The sequence below is a fragment of the Pelobates fuscus genome, chromosome 1 (assembly GCF_036172605.1).
Source record: "Pelobates fuscus isolate aPelFus1 chromosome 1, aPelFus1.pri, whole genome shotgun sequence".
In the NCBI taxonomy this organism is placed as follows: Eukaryota; Metazoa; Chordata; class Amphibia; order Anura; family Pelobatidae; genus Pelobates; species Pelobates fuscus.
This window is the reverse complement of record NC_086317.1, coordinates 77,487,227-77,514,681: the sequence shown is the minus strand read 5'-3', so window position 1 is coordinate 77,514,681 and position 27,455 is coordinate 77,487,227. Positions and strand designations below refer to the sequence as shown.

Below are 27,455 nucleotides of genomic sequence, written 5' to 3'. Positions count from 1 at the left end.
GGTAAAAGCCTCTGACGTACGTTTTCGATGATTTGCTTGCATCCCCTGCGTGGGATGACTGCTCATTAAATGCACCAATAAAACAGATTTAAAACAGATTTCAAAGAATGTTGTTTCTACTCATCCAGTGACACCTCTGACTCCATGATGATTCTGTAAATGTATTCCTGGTTACCAGGAAGTGGGTATAAATAACTAACTTTCTTTCCCTTTGTTTTGGTACCCATAATTTATTAAACTATGTATGTTTTTCTTCTCCCAGGAACCCCTGCTCTAATTTGCATAGCTTAAAAAGAGCGTATCATGCATAGATTTCATTCTAAAGTGTGTCCTCTTTGTATATTGTCATTGACTTGGAAGTGACGCTGTTTCTTTTTCCTCTGAGGGATGGTGTTAAGTTTATTTTATTTTTGATTATGCTCTAATAATCAACCCCTCTGTTCCTGTGCGTCCAACTTCTCTGGTTACAATTACATGCTTGTTATTCCACCCATTCTTAAGAGCTACAGAATTTGTTGGCGCTATATAAATATAATAATGTAAAAATATATATATTTTACAGACACATACTTACTATGCAGTGTTTTTTTTTCCACCTGTCACCACTGAATGTTTTTTTTTTCCAAGTCTATTTTAATTTGCTTACTATGCAGTTACTGTACAAAGCCACTTCAGTCATCAGATCAAATCGAAATAAAACTGTGTGTATGGATACAGACACAAACATGTGCCCATACACAATCTTCAGCAAATGTAACTTTATTATGTTTAAACCTCCTACCATTAGCAAAAGTTCATGACCATAGATCAGAAATGTCCCAGAGCAACAAAACTGGCTGCTTCTAGCTTTGAGGCCTTTAATGCCTAATCCACATGTGTAGCTATAGAAACACAAATTTACAATGTAATGCTTGCGCGGTTCAGTAGCTAACCATAGGCAAAACACAGGAGACCCAAATGAAATGACCTCATTGTGCTTTGTAAAGTGTACTTTATCAGATCAGATTAGAGGTGGCACAATCATGTAAAAGTCTTCAATAATTAGGTCATAAAGAGCCTGCTTTAAAAGGGTATGTTAAATAGTATGAGATTATTGCGTAGTAGGATATTAAGGTTTTTATTGACTGAATGCAAGAGAATAAAAACTGTGAGGTGAGGGATTTAGAAAATGCACATTAGTCATCACTTCTCATATCCCTTGTGGTCGGATTTCTGTTGTGTCATCGCCTGGATGCAATGTGAAAATAGTATCTGAAGTGACAGGAAGCATGGCCAGTACAACAAAGCGGCTGCTGTCCTTTTAGGATGTTTAGGCTTCAGCCATTTGTACCAAACTTAATTTTAGACTGTATCGTACTGATCAGTGCAGCCTTGTATGCTCATCTGATGTCGAAATTAGAAAGACTCTAAATCATTGGATGTCTCTAATAAATAACTGTGTCTGTGGCCTTGCCTGTATTTTGCCTTGGAAAAAAAAATTTTCTTAAATAAAAAGTATTGAGCGCATTGTGCGTGGCATTTTCACTTCTCGACGCAGCCATTTAAACAGTAATAGCATAGACTTTGCTAAAAGGAGAGCAAACAATAAAGGACTGAACATAAAATGAATTGTACCTTTCATGTCTTTTTATAGTCATTGGATGAGGTCTTTAGTCAGGAGCTATTAAATAACTCATCTGTGTTAAATATCCTTTTGGTTCTGTTCACACTAAGCCTGAAACTGAAGCCACCAGGCTATCTCAGTTCAGCTGCATTGGAGTGAATTGCAACTATTAGCCACTTCCCTCCTTACAATATGAATACAAATATCTATTTTCATTGGATGTATATTACAAAGTAATGCAAACGGGACTTTAGCCCATGAAGCCCTAATTGCCTTTTGCTCCAGTGCGGTCTTTCACCCTATAAAGAAACCCATTTCTATGCCAGATTTTCATCCCTGTAGAAAAGGAAACATAGTTACATAGTTACATAGCTGAAAAGAGACTTGCGTCCATCAAGTTCAGCCTTCCTCACATATGTTTTTTGCTGTTGATCCAAAAGAAGGCAAAAAAACCCAGTTTGAAGCACTTCCAATTTTGCAACAAGCTAGGAAAAAAATTCCTTCTTGACCCCAGAATGGCAGTCAGATTTATCCTTGGATCAAGCATTTATTACCCTACATTGAAAGATTATATCCTTGAATATTCTGTTTTTGCAAGTATGCATCTAGTAGCTGTTTGAACATCTGTATGGACTCTGATAAAATCACTTCTTCAGGCAGAGAATTCCACATCCTGATTGTTCTTACAGTAAAAAAACCTTTCCTTTGCCTTAGACAAAATCTTCTTTCTTCTAGTCTAAACGCATGACCTCGTGTCCTATGTAAAGTCCGGTTTGTGAATAGATTTCCACATAACACAGTTTGTGTGTGTTTGCATTTTAGTAGTGGTGAAGATGCCTGCAGCATGCAAAATCTCATACAGTAAAGATGTGCAGTACATTTCAGTGGTAGTCAAACGTAGCTAGATTTTTACATTCTGCAACCCCACCCAGCCTGAATAGTTCATCAGCTTTTGGGATGACAAAGCATTCTAAAAGTCCTAGTTCTACAACAGTGTAAAAAAAATAAAACAAACAGAAAAAAACGTACCTGTGGCTGCCGTGCCTATATGGTCATTGTACTATGTATGGCCAATTCCAGAAGGCTGCTTTCCCAGAAATCTGTGTTCTGTATTAATCGGCATAAATCCAATATTTACAGAGGAAAAATGGATTTACATGTCTCTGCACATTTGAAGCAGACCATCAGATCAGTCAGTTATGTTTTTAGATAAACCTCATTTAAAATGCCACATAGAGGGAGTAATAGAGCTCAGTAAAGGATGTTTTGGCAAACAACACAATTTTATGAAAACATTGCTTTTGAATGCAGTACCCCTTCAAAGAATGGTTTGTTCAAATTGAAATATTCTATCACTGGTCATTAAGAGGTTAATAAAAAGCAGGGGCATCAAATAATATCCTAAATATAAGTTTTTTTTTTTTCTTTTAAGGAGAGGAAAATAAAGTGATCAAGAAATAGATTTAAAATACTTTCCTGATTAAATATTATTTTTAACGTTATTTTTAGCATATTTTGTGAAGAAAATGAATTAAGCATTTCCCCAAATCCTCTCATTCACGATACTTGCCAAACCTTTTCTTAATGACGCATGTGACCCTGAACTTCCTAGGAAATAGAAAAACAGCCTGACAAGTTTGTATTGGATTGATTCCATGTCGGAACCTGGCTTTCATATCTTGTGGTCGTTTAGAATGTCATTAAACACGTAGATGACCCTCTATAATTAAAACCGTTCTGTCACAAAAAATAAATTTTATCTCATCTTCTTGCTCCCTGTGTTTAAATCTTTTTTTTTTTTTTTTTTCTTTCAAGCGAACTCTAGTTCACATACAAAACATAAGAAAAATGTAGGGACTACTTTTCCTCCTGTGCAATAGTAAAATTGGCAAAACTTAACAATGGTCTACGCTTAAAGAGACACTCCAGACCCATAAAACACTTTATCTTGCTGAAAAGCTTTGTGTGAAGAGTGTGTCCTCCCCACCCCCCATTTTGCAGAAAGTGCAGATTTTAACAGAAATGTACACTTTTGTGCATTTACCTGGTTATACCCCCTGGCTGCCAACCAACTTCCTTGTTTAGCTCAGTGAAGCTAAACTCAAAAGGTTGCCAAAGGCACCAGACAAGAGAAATGCATGTTTTGCACACTGTTTTAAGTATAACCCCAATGATAAATAATTAAATGCATGTTTGTGTCCATTGGGCTATATCTACTATACAGTGATTTTTATTTATTTTGTATTTCGGTAGTGGTGTGTCCCTTTAAGCAAGGCCTTGCTAAGAAGACCTGGGGAGAGCTTTTCTCTACATTTGGTGCCATGGACTGTTTTTTGCATATTTGTGAAGGCTTTGTATTCTTCCACAGTATCTGGTTAAATAAGCACTGAAATAATTAGAACTGTAAGCAACGTTTTGTGATATCTACAACAAAAGTGTTATGGAAAACACATATGACCTCTGTTGGCAGCAAAATTATAAAATAGCAATATTTTTGTGACTAATACATTTTTGTTTAATTTGGCTTTTATTTATTTTGTTTTCAGATTTGTGATTTTGGATTGGCAAGGGTTGAAGAACCTGATGAATCTCGTCATATGACTCAGGAAGTTGTCACTCAGTATTATCGGGCACCAGAAATACTAATGGGGAGCCGTCACTACAGCAATGCCATTGACATCTGGTCTGTAGGATGCATCTTTGCAGAGCTGCTTGGAAGAAGAATATTGTTTCAGGCACAAAGTCCAATACAACAGGTAATGGTGATGGTTGTAATCACAGAAGTGGTAATCCTACAACTTTCCAATGCTAGTACTGTTTTTAATAGAGCTGTAATATTCTCAGAGCATGAGGGACTATCTTCTCACTGTATTTCAACTGGTTGTACAAATACTATAAATGAGTCCATCAACATCTCTTCTTACAGAAGGGCTTACAGTGTGGGGAGGGGGCAGGGAGAGAAAGGGTTACAGTGTGGGGAGAGGGGCAGGGGAAAATGGGGTTACAGTGTGGGGGGAGAGGGGGAATGTGTCCTACCTTTGGTCCAGTGTCTCTCCCTGGTGGTCAGGTGGGTTACACCTCTGGTCTGCAGCTCCACTGGGTGCAGAGCTGCAGACCACGTGATAGAAATCTCGTGAGCTCTGAGTGTTGCCATGGTAACACCCTGGGTGATCGCGAGATCTCTATCACATGGTCTGTAGCTCTGCACTCGGCGGAGCTGCAGACCGGAGTTGCTGGGGTCTTTCTGGGCAGACTGATTGGAGGGGGCCGGCGGCATACATTGCAAGCCGCCAGGCTCCCTCTTGGTGTCAATGACCGAGGGCCTGACCAAATCAGTCTCACCGACTCCTAGGTCCCCGGCGGCCCTGGAGGTGTGGGTCAGCGCGACTCACTGGGAATCACCCGGCGATCCACCAGTGGGTCACGACTCACACTTTGGGAAACCCTGCTCTAGGGAATTAGAACTGCGAAATTTAAACACCCCAAAAGATAAAAAGATATGTATACAGAGCACGTCACATATCTCCTAACACGTTTTGTGCTAAAATGAGCACTTATTTATAGGACTAATTAGAACTGAATGTTCACTGGATGTTAAAGTATGAGTGTTCTCCCTTCACAGTAAGTATGGGAACTGTTCGCTTTACAAATAAAGCAAGGGAACTCCATTCCCATGAGTGCCGTCTGCACTAGAGCCTTGTGTTTTTGTTTTTTAAATTCAGAACCATACTGCAGTGATGACCTCATCAGTAAAATATTTCCTGTAATCAAAGGAAATTACGCACAAATAATAATTGGCTCTGTATGGTGTAGGGTTCCTGATCTCAGATATCCATGTTCCTGTTCTCCTAGATTAGGGGAAGTAACACGCTAAAGCATTGCATGTATGTATGTGTGAGTATAATTTTATTTATATATATATATATATATATATATATATATATATATATATATATATATATATATATATATATATATATATATATATGTATAAATTTGTATAACTTGTGCGTGTGTATGTTAATGTTGGCTGATGTGGATCAGATTCTGTTACACTATATACAGCACATCTTATCAACAAAATTGTATGTCAAACATTGACTGTTAAAAGATTAATTACATTTTGCATAACCTGCTCGTTAGTGTTGGACCAATTGCACACTTTCCTTCACCTAAAATATCAAAGTACTTAAGCATTTGTTCCGGCTGTGATTTCTCATGCATTTGTTTGGAGGTATAGAATAGGAGACTTTGAAATTAGATCAAAGATTCCAGATTGCATTTGTACAATTGCTGAGTACTTTTGATCTGTCACTTATTAGGCTTCTTAGAAACATTCTAAAAATGGAGAAAGGTACTGGCTAATGAACTCCTTGGTATAGGGATTCAACTATGCTCTCTCTGACTATAAAAGTGTTTGCACATGAAATTGAGCATTGACTGTTGTCTGACTTAGAGAGATTTGCTAAGTAGAAATAGTTTCTTGACAGCTAAAATCTTTTCTGATGCAGAAGTCTTTCTTGTCTTGGATATTCATCTTAACCTTTTAATCAAAGTAATTATTTGTTATGCTGCCAGATGTAAAGATGAAATTAAGTTGTTAACCCGTAGGAGATTAGTTTTGCACATATGAGATTTTTTGACGGTGCCCTGATTCCTTTTTTGTGCTTTATGTACACAGACGTTAACATTTACATTCTAAATTAGATCATTTACGAAATGTAGCAAGACTAATTACCTGATTTCTGTTACAATGCGTGAAAATTCCCAAAGCAGTGAAAAAATTCTACTACTGCTGTTATTTTGTGACTCTCCTATGACACCCAAGCCCTTTTCAATAAGATCTTAATTGCAGGGTATTCAGAGGCATTCTCTGGGAATGCAGCCTGACCATTTTCAGACTTGGAAAAAGGAGAATCGTCCATAGGGCAATATATGCCAGGAAACACAGGCTAATGCCAAGCACCCAAGGCAGTGCAGGCAGTGAGTCATACTTTGGCCACAGCTAGTAATATAAAGCATGTATGGGCTAAACATGGACACATTCTTTACAAATAAAGTCTTTAGTTTCTGTCTAATTTTTGCAAAAAAATAACAACCATTTTGGTTACCCTTTGTGTGTGCAATGTGGTGAAGCTGAGGGGTATAATAATGGGTATCATTTCTGTAGGTGCTTGCATATTTGCGAAAGTAAGAATTCATGTATTTTCAGTAATTACATGTGCATCCTTGATTAGGGATTGCCTAGCCGTAATGTTGTTTTTACAGATGTTGATAGATACAGCTCTGAAGTTATAAGGGCACTAAAGCATTTTTTGATTGAAGGGATCTCTGATTTTCTCTGGGTAAAGAAATGGGATGGTTACATCATGCAAATCTGCTAAATACAGTGGGACCTCGGTTTACAAATGCCTCGGTTAACATAATTTTCGGTTTACAAATGAAAATCCATTAAAAATAATGCCTCAGTTTACAAATTTTTTTAGCAATACAAAGCAAGTTTTCCCAGGATGCATTGCGCCTGGGAGGTTTATAGCGCCGCCCCCGTGCAGGCTGGAGTCTGTGGGTAGCACGTGGCGTCGAGTGTGGAGGTGTTGGAGCGGCTTTTGCATCAAGTTTTGGAGCCATTCTGGAAATTGTTTGCAGTTGTTTTGGGACTTTTTGGTGCATTTCTCAAGCTGTGGAAAGGTAGGGAGCTGAGCTTCGTCGTTTGCATGCCTTTTACTGTGTGTTCTGCATTGTGGGTTGGTTTCTATGCCAGCTCATTTTGACTTTTTTCTGACCTCTAGAACGGTTTAATTGGTTTTCACTGCATTCCTATGGGAAACCGCGTTTCGGTTTACAAATGTTTCGCAATAAGAAACGTCCCGGAGAACGCATTAAATTCGTAAACTGAGGTCCCACTGTATATACTTTAAACAGACAAGGTGGGGCCTCAAAGGAATCCGTGTACACGGGGAGCATTGTATATGCACAAGGGGACTGGAACATAAGCACAGCTCACCTTTACAATTCCTTAAAACCATTAAATGTATAGTGATGTAACTACACAGGAAACTGGACAAACCATTTATAAAGCTGCAGAAGAGAAAGGGATTGGAAAACGCCAATGTGAATTGTTCTATCCAGTAGCTTTAACACCGTGCATAATAAACTGTACATTATAAGGGAAAGGCATGTTTGAGTATTATAACACTGCACAACCAACAAGATAGATCATAACTGTACACATTAATATTATTAGTGTGCACATTCATGGAACATTCTTCCTCATACTTTCTGAATGACTTGAGGTATTAGCATAATGATTTAATGCGAAGATCTATTGTATTGTTATTTTGCTACTACAAGTCCCCTAAATGTACAAAATTGATTATAATCTGAATCATCCTTAGGTGTGCATGGATAGTACAAATCCCCCACTTGATAAATTCTTGCACTGTCTACCTATCTATTTCTATATTCTTTTTTTGGTACATCTGTGCATCTTGATTTGTTTTGTTTTTTAACATGTCTTATTGAAAATAGGACTGGATCTTATTGTATGACGGATAATTTTTTTATACACCAGATGTTTTTTTTGTTTGTTATTTTGCACCCCCCTAATAAAGATTTTTAAAAAAAAAATCAAATATCCTTAAAGGGACACTAGTCTACAGAACTACTACAGCTTAATGTAGTGGTTCTGTATCATGTCCCTGCAGAATTTTCAATGTAAATGCTAAGGCAGTGTTTACATTGCTGCCTAGGAACACCTCTAGTAGCAGTCGCTCAGACGGCCACTAGAGGTACTTCCTGCACAGTGTGCAGCACTGACATTCAGTGTCTCCACCCTCTGAATGAAGGCACTGAACGTTCCCCCATAGAGATTCATTGATTCTCTATGAAGAGATGCTGATTGGCGCAGCACAGCGTTTTGCCGCGCATGTGCAAAAGCCTTCCAATGCTTTTCTATGGGAAGGACAGCGCGACCCCTGTGGCATTGCAGAAACGTTAAGTAAAATCACCTTTTTGACACGGATGGGAGCAGTGCTTGTAACCTATAATGCCACATCAGGACTATAGTGTCAGGAATACAAACATAACACAACTATAGTGTTCCTTTAAGGCGCAAAATATTTCTAGTTCTTTACTAATGGTTAATTAAAATAAATAATCAAATAAAAAAAATCTCTGAAACAGCTTAAAGTGGAGTTGATTTTTATTTTTTTATTATTGTGATGAGTGTGTAGGTAAAGATTAAGGCACATCATTGTCACTGCATCGTCCTCCAAATTGAAATCATAGCATTTAAAGAACGTTCGGCTTTAAAACCTGCTTCACAATTGTTAGAGAAAATCCTTTCATCCTCGGATATGCTTTCCTCTATGACTACAAGCTGCTGCAGCAGAATGTTCTTGTGACCCTCTTTAATTGACATTTCAAGCCCTGTCGTTGAAAAGCTTATTTATAATTTTAATAAACCTACTGTAATTACCGGCATTGGCGATAGGAACCTGCCTGTAAATTTGAAAACACTCTTGATTATCTAAGCAGGAAACTGCTACACTGGATTTCCTGGAAAGTGCGGCAATTCACCATTACAAGCGGTATTAATTTTCTTTTTTACTACTTCAAAAGAACATGATACCCAGGTGAATTATTATTTTTCTGAGCATGTCACACTGAGCAGTTTTCCAGCAATTACTGCTCTCAGGGGAGAATTTGTTCCGATTAGTACTTCAGCTGCAGCATTCACAGCAATCCCTTGGCAAGCTTCGAGGACCAGGTGCACAAAACCCCTACTGATATGTGTTGAATTATACCCTTTGCTCTGCTAGACAGGTAGGGAAGTTTGCTTGTTGATGACCTGAATTCTTTAGAACCTTCATGGTTAACCATTGGTTGTGGACTAAGTTTCCCATGATGCTAAGCCCGAGAAAAGGCTTACTTTTAGCTTCGGGGAAAAACTGTCCCCATCGTTATGCATCACTGCTTTAGTATTTCCTGTGGATTCGTTTCCACACCTGCTTGGCATGGACATACTATACCAATCCTAAATCTTTAAGTTTATAGTTTCTGGAATTGGCATTCTCCTAGAATACAAATCAAGCCACAGTAAACCCTTATGAATAATGAAATGTGGTTGGTCGGTGTCCGTGGATGGAATTATCAGCTGTACAAATATAATTTAATATAATTTGACATAAGGACAGATATAGATGATCTTTCTGGTTTGCCCATTCATTGTGAAGGTATGCCTGATCTTCCCAGTTCTTCTTGAACACTATATTCTACTGTGCTCTCTTTTTGCTGAGTCACACTTTTCCTAAACTGTACCACAACTGTACAATTGACAACCTTGTTCTAGTACAATGAATGTATCTAGCTTGTGTATTCTTAGTCCACGCAGACTGATTATTCACTTAAAGGAACACCACAGTGTCAAGAAAATAACCATGTATTCCTGACACTGATACCTGTGCGTTTGTTTAGGTTCCATGGCCCCTCGCAGATCGCTCTGAAAAAGTGATTTTACTTATTTATTTTTTTCCCACGCTGCTACTAACTCCACCTGGTCCCGCCTCTTTGGCTGAGATCATTAATTTTAAAGATCTTAGCCAATCCCAAAAGCATTGGGAGGCCATGGCACATTTGTGGCCAATCATCATCTTCTCATAGAGATGCATTGAATCAATGAGGAACTTCAACGTCTCCATGGAGACAGTGAAGACGCTGAATGCCAGTGCTGCACATTGAAATAGAGGAGGGAGAAGGCGATCGAGAGCGGGGACACAGAGGCTTCCCCTTGCAGGCACGCCGCCTGTAACGGAGAAGATCATTACTTCTGTCATAAGTGTGCAGTGCGTTCTAATGGCAAATGTAATCGTTGCACAGAATTGGTATAGGGCAGCCCGGAACAGAGTTCCTGGCTGCCGAAGTCATATGTACAAAGACGTGCTACTAGCCCCTGGCAATATAGTGCAAATATCTCTGTATATGCAGCAGTTCTGCTTGAAGCTCTGCACATACAGATTCCTGACACCCTGACCCCTTCTAAAAGCAGACCTGGTCATGGTGGTTTGAGTAACACTTCCAGTCCTGAATATGTATTAATTTAGATTATTTTCCTCTTATACTTGTATACTTTTATATCCAAATATTCCAGTCCCTGCATTCTACTAGCATTTATGATATTTCTGTAAACTGTTCGACATTTTTTGTACGGGACTCAAATCAATGGAAAATAGAATTACTTGGGGGGAAAAAAACCTTCGCTTTTGTTAAGGGAGCACCAGGTTTCTTTTGAAACAATGATTTCCAGTAACAGCATAGTTAAGTTAATTTGATGATTGATGAGTGAGTTTAATAATGTTTTTTTTGTTCCTGCAGTTGGACTTAATCACAGACTTGTTGGGAACACCGTCACTTGAAGCAATGAGGACGGCTTGTGAAGGCGCTAAGGCACATATACTCAGGGGTCCTCATAAACAGGTAATATTTTTATTTTTTAATTATTATTACTATTATGGGTATTTGAGTCAATTCTATGACTTCTTAAGCATAATACACATCAATTTAAGTATTCTTCAATATAAATAAAATCAAAACACCGAGAACACTAAGACCAGAGTCCTATCTCAGTTCTCAAACTAGTTTTAGCTGACTTGTATCATTACGGACAGACTTTATAACATTTACATATCAGACAGCAGTGTTTTGTGGAAAGCCACACTGAAGACTGCTTCCAGATAGACTTTATAGATTGCTCATCCTAAGTGGTTCTGTCAAGCCCAACCAAAAAAAGATTGTAAGATCTTTATGAAATACTCACATTTACTGTATTTTGAATTTCAGAGAAATTCCAACGCAGTAAAAAACAAACAAAAAACATATCATTTACAAAGTGTGGAGCTACTCAAATCAAGATTTATCAATTTACCCAGCAATCATAGTTACATAGGCTGAAAAGAGACATGTGTCCATCAGGTTCAGCCTTTCTCACGTCTGTTTTTGCTGTTGATCCAAAAGAAGGTAAAGAAAAACAATTCTGAAGGTCTGTAAAAAAAAAAAAAAAAAAATCAAACAAGGAAAAAAATCTTCCATGACCTCAGAATGGCAGTCAGATTTCTCCTTGGATCAAAGGCGGTTACCCCACATATTAAAAATGATATCCCTGAATATTACGTTTTTGCAGGTATTCACCCAGATGCTGTCTAAACATCTATATAGATTCTAATAAAACCACATCTTCATGCATAGTATTCCACATCCTTATTGCTCTTATCGTAAAAACCCTTTCCTTTGCCTTAGACTAATTTTCCTTTCTTCCTGTTTAAACCCACACGCTTATTTCCTGTATATAGTCTTGTTTATGAATAGATTTCCAAACCATGGTTTGTATTGGCCCTCAATTTATTTGTGTAATGCTGTCATATCTCCTCTGATGTGCCGTTTTTCTTAACTAAGCAGATTTGTTAAGCATTCTTCACAACATCCTTCTTTAAAATAGGTGTCTAAAACTGCACAGCATATTCAAAGTGTGGTCTTACTATTGATTTCTAAATAGGCAAAGTTATATTTTCATTCCTAGGATAATGCCCCTATTTTATCACAATACCTTACTGGGTTTAGCAACTGCTGCTTGACATTGCACATTGTTGCCTAGTTTGTTGTCTATAACAATACCCAAATCCTTCTCGTGTGTTGTTATCCCTAATTCACTACCAGTTGCTTGTGCATTATTTACCCTTATTGCATAGCTCTGCATTTATCTTCATTAAATCTCATATGCCATTTAAATGCCCAGTCCCCCAACCAATCTAAATCTCTCTGCAGCAAAGTAATATCCTGCTTATATTGTATTACTTTGCAGAGGTTTGTGTCATCTGTAATTACTGAAACATGACTTTCAATGCCTATTTCAAGATCATTTCTATAGAGGCTGAATAGAAGCAGTCCCAAAACAGAACCCTCATGGCCACCACATGCCACTTTTGTCCAGCTTGAAAATTTACCATTAATGACAACTCTCTGGTACTCTATCTATATTTAAGCCAATGGTCTACCCAAGAACAAGTATTTTCATCTAGATTAATTTATTTCAATTTGAAGACTATCCTATTGTGTGGACCATATCAAATGCCATGACAATACACCCTGTTCTATACTACTACAACTTACTGTAATCACGTTCGTTTGACATTACCTGTGCTTTTTATAAAACAATGCTGATTATTGCAAATAACAATGTTCTTTCCAATGAATTCCTGAAAAATATCTATACACTTTCATTTTTGATTTTTGTTTTTAGAATTCATGTGCTTTTAAAAAATGTTGGGGTTTGGTTTTGCTCACTTTCTAGTTTAGCCCCTCTAATTGCACTTGTGACTCCAGTTGCATCATTGAAAACACCTCCTGAAGGTTTGCTTACCTGTCCCGATTCCATACCTCCCAGTGCAGGGAGGTACGATACAAGACTAAACTTTAATCTGTGTTTAGTGCCGTTTTGGCTGTCCGTGTATATTTACAATGATATGCTCTTTGAATGGATACCATGTCATAATTTCATGGCAGATGTCCACAAATGTGCAAGTGCTTTCCCCAGTGTGCTCCTGTTCTTAGTTGGAATAGTGGGATATACTTCCATAGCTATATAGCAGTACTATGCATGTAGTGGAACATTTTAACTGGCACTGGTTGAGAAAAAAAAAACCTTTGCAACAAAATCTCCAGCCTGAACTGGTCCTAGACTGTGTGGAATGAGTCAGTTGATATACCAGATATAAAGCTTGCTACACGTGTGTTTTTGAATTCAAAACTTTCTCCTTATTATTCTTGCCTAAGGAGTCTGTCCTTCCAATTTATTCAGGGGCTGGCTTCCATAAGCCTTTATAGCTTGAGGCCTTGGTACACACAAATGTTTTCTCTCTAATAAATGGCCCTCATCTTGTTCCCATCACGTTAGTCAAAGGGACAGTAAAGCCTCCTAACAAATCAAGGTTATATTCAGTGCTGTGTTGATGCTTTATCTCTAACAACATTTTATAGCTTTTGGCCTAAATAATAAACTGTATTATTTCTTGCACAATTTAGTATAGTTTTTGCCAAAAGAAACCAAATGTAAAATACTTATCCATATTCAAAAAGAGAAAATGAGGACTGAAATAAAGAAAAAATCCCACTCAGTGGGTGTAATCCAATCTCGTTCTCAGTTATATACCTCCAATTGTAAGTGTCACATGTAGAGAAGGGGGGGGGGGGGGGGGGAGAGGGAAGGGGTTTTTTGTTTTAAGCCTTTATTACAGTATAATAAAAATTAGCAACTAGTTTCCCAATAAGTAATAGAACCTGAAAGGTGGGTAAGTAGAGTATAGTCAACGTATTTTAGTTCGTGGAGCAACAGGTATGTCCAGGATGCAAATGCCTGGATAGGTAGTGGATGGGAGGAACGATAGTAGGAGGGGAGAGGGAAAGGGGGTATCTATATACCGAAGTATAGAGAGATGTCTGGTAGCGGTAGAGGTAGCTCAGGGGTCAATTGGAGGTATATAACTGAGAACGAGATTGGATTACACCCACTGAGTGGGATTGTTTTCTTTATTTCAGTCCTCATTTTCTCTTTTTGCTTTTGACTTTGTTTGGGGTCAAGCCCCTCTATACCTCTGGTAACCTACTCGGAGCCTGTGAAGCTAGCTAGTCTACTTTCACTTCCTCCTCCTCTTGATCTACTTATCCATATTCTCCATCTTAGCCCCACTCTTTAGTCTCACATCTTAATTCTATAATGCTTTTGTTTTTTTATTTTGTAATCACATACCCAGGTACAACACCATAAGTCCTCCATTTTTTTTCTCCAAAAACACGTATATATGTAATCAGAAAGCACAGAAAGTTTTCTGGCACATTATTCTTGCTCATTATTTTTGCATATAATTCTAGTTATATGTATTCTGCATTTAAAAATGTGTGTTCACTTCCAGCCTGTAGCCACCCTCTCCTCTTTTTATTTGTCACAGCTTGAACAACTGTGCTATAACTTATCTTATTGTGCATACTGGTAAATGTAAAAATGCAGAGACACTTGGTTATTCAGATGGTGTATAGATAGTTACTTAGGTGTGCTGTTTGTGTGTGGCCTATACAGCTAGCTTGAGGTTGTCTGCATGTGTCTATGTGGGTATAGAGGCAAAGAACGCGCATAATTGAATACAAAAAGATGTTCACAAATAATTAGAATGGTTAAGACAATTTGTGGGTATCAATGCGGCTTCTGTTAGCATAGGGATAAATCCTGCTTCAAAAATGTTTAGAAAACAGGGAGCAAAAGTACATCATGTTCACTCCAAGACAGGCACAAGGAAGAGGTCTTAGGAATCACTAGGCAGTCATCTGTTTGTAAATGGACACTTACACTGCCTGCCACCAGCCCTGATTTTGTTGGTTTTTCAAAGTGGCTGTTTTGTTTCAAATTGGCACACTAAGTGGGGTTGGAATAAGCTTCCACTGAAGATGTAAGCCTTCAATTTTACATTATGGCTGCGACAGATTTTTCAATAAGACACAGCAAGTATAAATAGATCTAGAATTTAATTTCCTGTTTGAAAAAAAAAAATGCATCTCTAGGTATTTTGTCTACTTTAACTTCATTTTAACAATTTTTGGATATGCTTTATATGCCGTACTGCACCTCTACAGCCTGTAATGAAAGCTGCTGCCAGACTGATTTTCCTCTCTAGTCGGTTCTCTCACACCTCACCCCTCTGCCAGTCCTTACATTGGCTTCCTGTATGCTATAGGAGTCAATTCAAGGTACTAATTCCCACCTATAAAGCACTGAACAACTCTAGCCCCCCTTTATCTCCTCACAGATCCATAGGTATGTCCCTTCTCGGTCTCTCCGCTCTGCCCGTGACCACCTCTTGTCCGTTGTCCGCACCTGTACGGCCAACTCACGCTTGCAGGACTTCTCGCGGGCGGCTCCCTTCCTATAGAATAGCCTGCCTACCCCCATCAGACTCTCCCCTAGTCTTGCATCTAAGAAGTGCCTTAAAACCCGTCTCTTTAGGAAAGCTTATGGCCTCCAAGACTAACCCCTACCTCACATACCTCTCTCTTGCTCTCTCCTAAAGGGCAGCCCACCTTATTTGACTGCAAACTCCTGTCCTAATGTGTTTTACACCCCACCTCCTATAGAATGTAAGCTCGATTGAGCAGGGTCCTCTTCAACCTATTGTTCCCGTAAGTTTTTTGTAATTGTCCTATTTATAGTTAAATCCCCCTCTCATAATATTGTAAAGCGCTACGGAATATGTTGGGGCTTTATAAATGTCAATAATAATAATATATTATATATGGCACAGCACAATAAGCGATGCACTCTGAGGTCTTCAACGAATAAATCAATTTTTGATCAAACATAAGTAGCCTGGTGAAAGAATGAGTCCAACCTTTAATTATGGCAAGAGTTAATAAGATTTTAAAAAGAAAACCAAAATAAAAACCATTACCTTTGTTTCCCCGGTGGGTGGAATCTATGTGAAAAATATTGATCATAATGGCAACAGTTCTGCTCAGTGTGATCAGTACACATAATACCCAGATATCCTCATATTATATCGCACTCAATTAAACATATCCTTAAAAAATATCTCACATAAAAAAAAAATCAAAATATAAAAAAAAATACTAATTATTATCCAATTTTATATTAATACAAAAATATTACATTGAGGCCACTGTTGGAAAAGTAGAGTTTATTCAGCCAAAATATTGACCTGGCAAAAATATTTCCAGGTCTTGACAGACTTTGCAAGGTTTTTAGTTTGGACTGTTTCGACATTATTTTGGACTGAGAATGCCGCGGTTTATTATCTGGTAGGTTCTAAAACTTGCTATATTTAAAAACTGTCACTTTCAAAGGTATATTTTGCAAAGACCCTGAAAGTGACATGCCCACTTATTGAGCGGTGACCCTATGGTGTCACTGAAGGTAATTATACTTACCTTGAGCTTTTCTCTGTGGGTTCCTTGATCTTTTGTATCCACCAGGTGGGAGTCTTCCCTGAAAGGCTTTTTGCCTTAAAAAAGGCAGGCAATTTATCAGTGCACTTGTATTTATTTTCCTACATTTTGCGTGCACCAGTTTTGAAATGCAGCAAGTTTTAGAGCCTCCCAACTACAACGAATACCTTTTTTATATGATTGTGCAATCAGTGATTTCTGTGCATGCTATGTACGCTTCCCTACAATACAGGTACAACCAGGCAGAATATAATTTTCTAATTCTAATACATTGAAGCTTTTTTCAATAAATACCTGGATTTAGTGCAGTAGGTCACGAAGTATGTGGAAAGATTTCAGTTGATCCTAGCACTACCATTACTTTCTATAGGAGAGCTGATTCGTCCAGACTCCTACCCAGTGAGGATCCTTGCTTTTTAGATGTGACCACAACACTGGCTTGTTCATATTAGGATAGAACCTGTGGATGCACTTTTTCCATGCACTTGTATGGCCAAGATTAAGCTTAGTTTTTCCTTGTGACATACTTTGGTTAAGGGGACTGGCTTATCGTGCACGGTTATTTTCAAACTGCCCCCTGTTAGACCCTTTTCATGGAGACAATGACACGGTGGTGGCTGTTGAACAATAACATAGGATCATATGTTAACATCCGTAGACTTTACCTGAGATGCTGTGTTTTCTGAAACATTCTATTGCTACGGCTGTGTTTCTAATGAGTGCAGTTTGAATTACCCCAATGCTAAAATCCGGAATGGCAGATATAATATTACTCATTCTATTACTAATTAGAATACTATTATTAATTGTTATTATAATTACTAGTTAATAATTATTAATAGTACATAGTACTGTAGTAATTAGTAGTAATTATAATTTGGTGTGTCAATAGGGCAAGAGCTGCACTGCTCTACTCCAGTGTGAATTCCGTTCACAAGTCCTGGGAGGAAGTGATCTAAAATAATGTGCCATAGGTTGCTGGCTCCTGCACTAGGAGTACTTCTAATAAGGATGCTGGTTTGTAAAAGGTTGAGAGTGGCAAAACTCATGAATATGCAGTGCAAGTGCACTTAAAGGTACAATAACATTTAAAAGTAGTCATGTAGTTTTAATGTTAAATTGTACCTTATTAGATTTAGGTGGTCTATTACAAATAAATATATATATGTGTGTGTGTGTATATATATATATATATATATATATATATATATATATATATATATATATATATATATATATATAGATATTGGCTCACACATACACTGCCTGGCCAAAAGAAAGTCGCCACCCCAAAAAAGTCACACACTCGAATATTTCCTTGGACTGCCTTTATCTTTGATTACGGCACGCATTCGCTGTGACATTGTTTCGATAAGCTTCTGCAATGTCACAAGATTTATTTCAGTGCAGTGTTGCATTCATTTTTCACCAAGATCTTGTATTGATGATGGGAGAGTCAGACCACTGCGCAAAGCCTTCTCCAGCACATCCCAAAGAGTCTCATTGGGGTTAAGGTCTGGACTCTGTGGTGGCCAATCCATGTGTGAAAATGATGTCTCATGCGCTCTGAACCATTCTTTTACAATTTGAGCCTGATGAATCCTGGCATTGCCATCTTGGAATATGCCCGTGCCATCAGGGAAGAAAAAATTAATTGATGGAATAACCTGGTCATTCAGTATATTGAGGTAGTGAGATGACCTCATTCTTTGGGCACATAATGTTGCTGCACCTAGACCTTACCAACTGCAGCAACCCCAGATCATAGCACTGCCCCCACAGGCTTCATACCTTAATGCGCCCATCACTCTGGACTCATCAGACCACATGACCTTCTTCCATTGCTCCAGAGTCCAATCTTTATGCTCTCTAGCAAATTGAAGCCTTTTTTTTTTTATTTCTTCGATTAGCGGTTTTCTTAAGGCTACACAGCTGTTCAATACCAATCCCTTGAGTTCCCTTTGCATTGTGCGTATGGAAATGCTCTTACTTTCACTATTAAACATGGCCCTGAGTTCTACTGTTGTTTTTCTACGATTTGATTTCACCAAACGTTCAATCAGAATTGTTTTTCCGACCACATTTCTTCCTCTAAGACGATGGTTCCCCACTATCCTTCCAGTTTTTAACCCCTTCAGGACCGCTGACGGTTCAGGACCGTCAGCGGCAAAACGTGCGTTTGGACCGCTGACGGTCCTGAACTGTCATAACGGTTTTGGGCTACTTACCTGATCGCCGTCGGTCCCACGGCGGCGATCAGCTCTCCTCCCGGTCCAGGGGGACTGCCTGTCTGCCCGGGCAGTCCCCCCTCGGCAGATCAGGACCCCACGGCCATGTGATCACTCGATCACATGACCGCAATAGGGGTCTTTGTATCTGCCTGCAGGGGGACTGTCTGTGCTGACAGGCAGTCTCCCTGCAAGTGTAAAATAAAAAAATAAAGTGAAAAAAAAAACAATCAGTGTAAAAAAAATAATATGTGTATATATATATGATATATACATGTATTATATCTATATATATAATATATGTATATGTATCATATATATAATGTCACACTAAGTGTATTTTTATATTTATATATACGTATATTAATATAAAAATACACTTATATTTAAATTACACACGAATATATACAATATATATAATAACTATATATATGGTATATATATATTATTATAAAATACAAATAATATGTTAATAAAAATAAATAACAAAAAATAAAAATAATTTTTAATAATTAAAAAAAAATTATATATATATATTCAATTTTATTCTAACAGTATTTTGATATTGATATATATATATTTATATCAAAATACACTTAGAATGTAATGATATATATATCTATGTATAAATAAATAAATAAAAATAATACAAAATATACATATGTCCACATACAAAATTACATTAATAATTTCATAAATATACACGTAGACGTCAAATATATAAATATGTATATATATTAAAATTCTACGTGCATATTTATGTAATATTTTTACCTAATTAAGTAATTTTAATGATTGCAATTTGAGGGACCTGCCTGCCAACCCAGGCCAAAAGTCCAGATAATTTAATTTGCTAGCACTGTGCTTAACCCTGTAACTTTCTATGACACCCTAAATCCTGTACATGGGGGTACTGTTTTACTCGGGAGACTTCGCTGAACACAAATATTAGTGTTTCAAAACAGTAAAACATATCACAGCGATGATATTGTCAGTGAAAGTGAAGTTTTTTGCATTTTTCACACACAAACAGCTCTTTCACTGAGGATATTATTGCTGTGATATATTTTACTGTTCTGATACACTAATATTTGTGTTCAGCGAAGTCTCCTGAGTATAACAGTACCCCACATGTAGAGGTTTTATAGTGTTTGTGAAAGTTACAGGGTCAAATATAAGGCTTGATTTTACTTTTTTTTTTTTTATTGAAATTTGTCAGATTGGTTAGGTTGCCTTTGACAGCGTATGGTAGCCAAGGAATGAGAATTAGCCCCATGATGGCATACCATTTACAAAAGAAGACAACCCAAGGTATTGCAAATGGGGTATGTTCAGCCTTTTTTAGTAGCCACTTAGTCACAAACACCGGCCAAAGTTAGCGGTTTTTGCATTTTTAACACACAAACAAATATAAATGCTAACTTTGGCCAGTGTTTGTGACTAGGTGGCTACTAAAAAAGACTGGACATACCCCATTTTAAATACCCTGGGTTGTCTACTTTAAAAAATATGTACATGTTAGGTGTGTTTCGGGGATTTATGACAGATAACGGTGTAACAATGTCACTATTGATACATTTAAAATATATATATATTGAAACAGCAATTTCCTACTTGTATTTATAGGCCTATAACTTGCAAAAAAAAGCAATAAAGCATGTAAACACTGGGTGTTTTTAAACTCGGGACAAAATTTTGAATCTATTTAGCAGTTTTTTTCATTAGCTTTTGTAGATAAGTAAAAGATTTTTCAAGTAAAAGTCCAAAAACATGTTTTTTTTTTTATTTTTCACCATATTTCATTATTTTTTTTAAATACAATATATGACATAATATAAATACTGGTATGTAAAGAAAGCCCTTCTTGTCGTGAAAAAAACAATATATAACTTGTATGGGAACCGTAAATGAGAGAGCGGAAAATTACAGCTAAACACAAACACCACAAAAGTGTTAAAACTGCTCTGGTCCTTAACGTACAAACATCGCAAAAACAGGCCGGTCCTGAAGGGGTTAATAATACGTTGGACAGTTCTTAACCAAATTTTAGTAGGTTCTGCAATCTCCTTAGATGTTTTCTCTGCTTGATGCATGCCAATGATTTGACCCTTCTCAAACAGACTAACGTCTTTTCCACGGCCACAAGATGGGTCTTTCGACATGGTTGTTTAAAAATTGAGAAGCTACTCATTGCATCAGTTGGGGTTAAATAACTTGTTGCCAGCTGAAAGATAATCACCCATGCAGTAACTATCCAATAGGAGGTTCTTACCTATTTGCTTAGTTAAATCCAGGTGGCAATTTTTTTTTGTTGGCCAGGCAGTGTATCTACATACTTAAAACACTAACTAGGGGTTATTTGCAAATTTCATGGAATCAGATTTTTCACTCCAAGAGCTGAAGTCTTATCGTAATAACGTGTATACACATCTGTTAGTAATATGCAATGTATAAATATACAGAGCATTTTTTATTCGTGCAGAAAACATATGTTACTCTCGTTCCCGTAGGGGGGGAAATGGTATATACAGCAGCATATTTCAAGCCTCATAAAATGAACAGAATATGTTTGATCCAGCGTCAACTGAAGCAAACCACAAAGGAAACTAACTTGTTTTGTTCCAACTATTTATTTTGAAAAATGGCATTCTTCTAAAAAGAACGTTCTGGTTGTAAAATTTAAGTCATTTGGCACTTGATCATTATTAACAGTTGCTGATGATTATCCTTAATTGTCGTTGTACCGGCTCCACTTAGGAGTTATTGTTTTCCAAGGTATATTTGGGGAGGGAGTGTAATCTTTAAAGCAGATGTTCCTTGATTTAATTTCACGCAAGTCATGTGGGATCAAATTGGGCTGTTCTAATGTACCAAAATCATTACATCCTGCAAAGCTTAAAACCCAGAGGTTCCTAACACCCAGACCCAATGCTTTTGTGAGCAGGTCCCCACTGATTGCAAAAGGCACATAATATTCATTTTCATCAGGCAACATAGAACAACACATTGATGTAGTTCCTCCACGTTCCATAGTGCAATGGAGACTCATTTGACACTGGAAAAGGTCTTTTTAAAGAGGTTTTTTTAGAATTAATTTTAGTGTAAGTTATTTTAAAAGTACAGTATTATACTAATTTCCCAGTTACAAAGGGTCACTAATGCTGTGCACATGAGCCTGTCATACAAATGTGAACTACTGATTTAACACACACATACGTATATACAACTGTATCCGTCTAGTGATGTAGATGTAAAATAACAGATAAAAGGTATTACAATATAAAAATGATATATATCCCACCGTATCGGAGTAGAATGCTCTCCCCAGCCGTTCCCACCTCCTATTATGTCAGATCCAGTACTAGCACTTTATTTAGTATACCACATTACGAAAAGAAAGTAGTATGATCCTCATTGTCCTATAGAGCACCACAAGCGTGGAACAACCTCCCAGACACAATTAAATCTTCCTCTACACTAAAATCCAGAGATCCCTGTCAACATATATCCATACAGAAAGCACCTCTAATCATGGTTGAGTATACTTCTTACCTATTCTGTTATATGTATATTTAAATATTACTTTTTATTTTTAATATTATACTGTGTTTTTCTAATATTACTTTGTATTTTGTATATTATGCTGTACCCTATTGTAACAATGCAGTGTTTGCGGTCCCAGGACATACTTGAAAACAAAAGAAATCTCCAATGTATCCTTCCTGGTAAAATGTTTTATAAATAAATATAATATAACATAATATAATCTACACCCCACTGCAACATGACATTAAAGGACCACTATAGGCACCCAGACCACTTCGGCTCAATGAAGTGGTCTGGATGCCAGGTCCCCCAGGTTTTAACCCTGCAGCTGTAAACAGAGAAACTGCTATGTTATACTGCAGGATTAATCCAACCTCTAGTGGATGTCTCACTGACAGCCACTAGAGGTTGCTTCCGCGATTCTCACTGGGAAAATCACAGTGAGAAGACGCTGACGTCCCTAGGAAAGCATTGAGTAATGCTTTCCCATGGGCGTTTTTAATGCGCGCGTGGCTCTTGCCGCGCATGCGCATTCGGCTACACTCGGGAGCCAACGTTGGAGGGGGAGGAGAGGTCACCAGCGGCTGGATAAAGGTAAGTGGCTGAAGGGATTTTAACCCCTTCAGCCCAGCGCGAGGCGTCCATGAGGGTGGGGGGGACCTAATGACCCTATAGTGCCAGGAAAATGAGTTTGTTTTCCTGGCACTATAGTGGTCCTTTAAAGGAACACTACAGAGTCAGGAATGCAAAACTATATTCCTAACACTATAGTGTCCCTCTGCACCCATGGTCCCCTCCTCCTCCTCCTCCCTTTGCAAAGTCTTAGGACATCCAGTGTTGTTTCACAGAGTAAAACTCAGTGAAACACGAGGAATCATCTCTAATAGCTGTCTGGTCGACAACCGTAAATTCCCCAATTTACGGTTAGTGCTGCTTACTGCTAGTTAGGGGATAACGGTAAAAAAAAAAAAAAAATTGTAAAAATGTTAAATCTGTAAAAAAAAAAAAAAAAAAAAGTTTTAAGAAAGTTTAGGAAAAAAATTAATAATCAAAAAAAAGTTTAAAAAAAATACATTTAAAAATGCTCATTACCACTACACCTGGAACAAACTAGGGACATTTTTTTTAAAAATGCTAAGGTTCAAAATATGCCTTTTGAATTACCCTAGGCCTAGGGTATATCCTTTAATAAATAGTATGTGTTTGTGTGGAAGTTCCAATAACCAACCATCTAAACTACTCCAAAATGGAACATGGGCACAGCGTAAAACTTCAAAGTTAGAAAAAAACTGAATGGCTGCGTCTCAAATGTGCCCCTTCCATGTCCACATATACCTGTACATATGGGGGTATTGCTGTACTCAGACGACATAGATGAGAAACATATGAAGTATTATACAGTTGTAGCACACATAAGGTTTGCAAAATATGCTGTGCAAACTCACTGTGTGTGTCAAAAAGGCAGAAAAAATGCTTATTACCACCACACTTGGTACAAGCTAGCGGAAAAATTATCCCACGCTAAGGTTCAAAATATGCCTTTTGAAATACCCTGGGATGTCTTCTTTAAGAAATGGTATGGCTTTATTGGGTATTTGGATTATATAACCTGGTAAAATACTCTAAAATGGGACATGTGCACAGTGTAAAAATTTAAAGTTTGAAAAAAACTGGAATGGCTGTGTCTCAAATGTTGCCCCTCCGATGTCCACATATACCTGGCAAAGGTACATACTGGGGTATTGCTGTACTCAGCCGATATAGCTGAGCAACATATAAAGTATTATACAGTCGTAGCACACGTACGATTTGCAAAATATACTGTGCAAACCTTAGGCCCGTCAAATCCATCTACGAAAATTCTAACTATAGAAACTGAAATAGCCTTGTCTCTTATATGGCACTGTAGCTTTACAGAATAGTGCCAAAGTTATACAATGGGGTATCGTTATACTCAGCAGATGTAGCTGAACACAATTCTGTGCAGGAATAGCACACACCAACTTTACAAAATACACATTACAAAAACCTTGTTATATGTGTATATGCCAAAATAAAGAAAAAACTAAATTTTAGTCCAATATTTAGCAGAGATTGGCGATGTAATGGCTACGTAAAGAGTGTCAAAATAACCTTAGGTAAATGGCCTTTGATGTCTACTTTATATAAATATATACTCTTGTGTGGCAATTGTGTTTTCTGTGATGGCTACTAAGCTTACAAAACAAACATACCAAATTCTAAAATTGTTGCAAATTGAAATTTTAGTTTAGTCCTTGTATTTTGTGACCTGTAGCTTTCAAAATAAGCTGAAATCCTAGACATATGATATACTACATAAATTAATTTATTTTGAATTACTTTTTCTAAGCTGGACATATTATGCACACGCTATTATTGCCAAAACTGTGAAAAAAATTAGTTTTTTCAATTTTTTGGCATTTTTATATAACTAATGAGAATGTATTTATGTATATGTGGCATCAAATTAAAGCCCTGTTTGCCCTCTAAAAACAATGTATAATGTGTGTTGGTGCAATAAATGACAGAGATGCAAATTGCGTTTGAATACAAACAGCAAAAAAAATGCAAAAATGGCCTTTGTCCTTAAACGTAAGACAAGCTTCTGAAGCGGTGTCCTTAAGGGGTTAAGTGATATCAGAAAGCTTTGTAGTTAATTGAGTGAGGAGAGATTTCTGCATTATGAGAGGGGTTAATCCTCCTTTTTCAGTTTTATGTAAAATGTGTGCCTTAATGGCAATCAAAGTGCTTCTACTCACATTTAGTAAGAGTTCACCTCAGGGGAACTTGATGAACTCACGTTTATCTCCTGAGCTTGTTGAACTCAAGGTGAACTCATGATCTCTTTAGATAGTTTAGCATGAATGTAATAAACAGATTGCCATAGAGAACATGTGCCATAAGCAGTAGACAGGGAACATGAGAGAATTATAACCTATTCAATATAGGGAATATTTGTTTTCTCCTACTAGACAAGAGATTGTGAGTGTTACAAATGGCACTTAAAATGTTTAAATGTGAAGCCCTTAGCACTTGGTCAAGCTGTTCACAATTTATTTATGTGTTTATCTCTTGATTCTGTTCTGTGTGTGTGTGTGTGTGTGTGTGTGTGTGTGTATTTGTGTGTGTGTATACTGTGTTTTTTTAATATCATATTGTACCCTATTGTAACGTTTGTGGACCCAGGACATACTTGAAAATGAGAGAAATCTCAATGTATTCTTCCTGGTAAAATATTTTATAAATAAATGGTTTTACCTTTTTACAGATAATTCAACCTAATTTGTAACGTATTCAATCTTGTCCCAAACAGAAAAAGCTTTCAGAATTGTACTGTTGACTACATTTAATGCAACATTGTAGGCTATTTGTATACATTTTCAAAGACCTGTTGTGAAATAGTTTGACATGATCTGTTAGTCGTGTTGATTTTGATTGGTTACCCTCTTATGTTAATTCTGCTGTACAGTTCTGGCCAAGCTTAGAGAAAATCTCACTGCTCAAGAGAGGTGTACTTTAAAATTAAACAAAGGCTTAGTTTAGTAATTGCTGGGACACAAAGCCATCTGGCACAGGTACTTTTTTAAGTTTATCTAATTATCATTGGCCTTCATCCTTTTTTATCCTAGGTCATGCTAATGGCGTGGCTGTCACTGTTTATTTGCAAGCTCCTGGCCATCTGTTCTTTCAGCTTTATTTATCTCGCAACCTTCTCTTCCTAGAAGACATTCTAATTAATTGTAGCCATAAAAGTGGTACCCACGCTTTTTGTTAGAAAACTACATTCAAACCATGTTATGCCATGGCTTTAATGAGCAGGGAGCTTAATTGGGGAGGTGGGGGGGAGTCTGTGCTAAATGGATTTAAATTTATTTCTAGATATTTTTTGACATCTAGTATTAGGATATATTTTCTGTTTCTAAAATAAAAACCATGGCAAACCTGAATATAGTCTACTGAACTGTTGCACAGTTTGTATTAACACTGTCCCGTCTTCTGCCCCAGTTATGGAGACTGTTCCTCACCAAACCCTGGCGTTTCTATTTGTACTTTCTACGGTGTCCTTCCTCATGTAGAGAATTTGAATGTGAGGCTTGTTCTTTATAAGTGTTTTTTGATTACTGGAACACACTAAGCATCATAAACAGCGAATCTGAAAATCATGGACACAACCCAAAAGCTCACAGCACCATATCTGCTATAGACTGAAAAAGTGGTATGATAAACAACATGGAAGGCAAAAACCGGCTGGGATTAGGAGGGGGCTTGCCTGTTACTGCCAACCAGGGGCGGACTGACCAGTCGGGCACTTCGGACATGGTCCGAGGGCCCGGCTGGGAGGGGGGCCCGCCGCCATCAGGGGGCCCGGCGGCAGGGCCGGATTGCCCCACCGCGGCCTCGGCATCTGTGCATGTAAGTGCCACCGGGTGGCCGGTCCGGTGGCACACTGAAGGGGCCGGCCGCGGTACATGCTGGAGCCGCCGGGCCGGGTGGCAGCCTCGCCGATCCGGCGGCACTCCTGTCAGGCTGTCAGTAACGCTGAGGACGGAAGGAGGGGAGGAGCATGTCTCTCTCACATGCTCCTTTGCGGTTCCCACAATTCCCAGCACAGGATGTGGGAACCGCAAAAGAGCATGTGAGAGAGACATGCTCCTCCCCTCCTTCCGTCCTCAGCGTTACTGACAGGAGTGCCGCCGGACCGGCGAGGCTGCCACCCGGCCCGGCGGCTCCAGCATGTACCGCGGCCGGCCCCTTCAGTCTTCTCTTGGTAAATGGGAGGGGGAAAAATAAAACAGAGAGGGGGAAAAGATAGAGGCAGGGGAAGAAACAGACAGTGGGAAAATAGAGAGACAGGGGGACGGGGAAGGAAAGAGACAGAGGGGGGGGGGAGAGAGTGACACAGGGAAAGGAGGGAGAAATAGACAGGGGGGAGAGTGAGACACAGGGGGGGAAAGAAGGGGAATAGAGAGATGGTGGAGGGGGGAGAAAGAGACAGAGGGGAAGAGAGATGTGGGGTAGGGAGAGACACAGGGAAAGGGGGGAGAAAGAGACAG

At 38.1% G+C, this 27,455-nt stretch overlaps 1 protein-coding gene across 1 annotated transcript in view; it reads left to right on the top strand.

The window, feature by feature from the left end:
• NLK (nemo like kinase) overlaps nt 1-27,455 on the top strand; it is a 189,265-nt gene that overhangs the window by 134,304 nt on the left and 27,506 nt on the right. The window contains exons 6-7 of the mRNA XM_063449870.1: nt 4,150-4,359; nt 10,976-11,077. Coding sequence (XP_063305940.1) covers nt 4,150-4,359; nt 10,976-11,077 — 312 coding nt within the window. The remainder of the gene's footprint in view (nt 1-4,149; nt 4,360-10,975; nt 11,078-27,455) is intronic.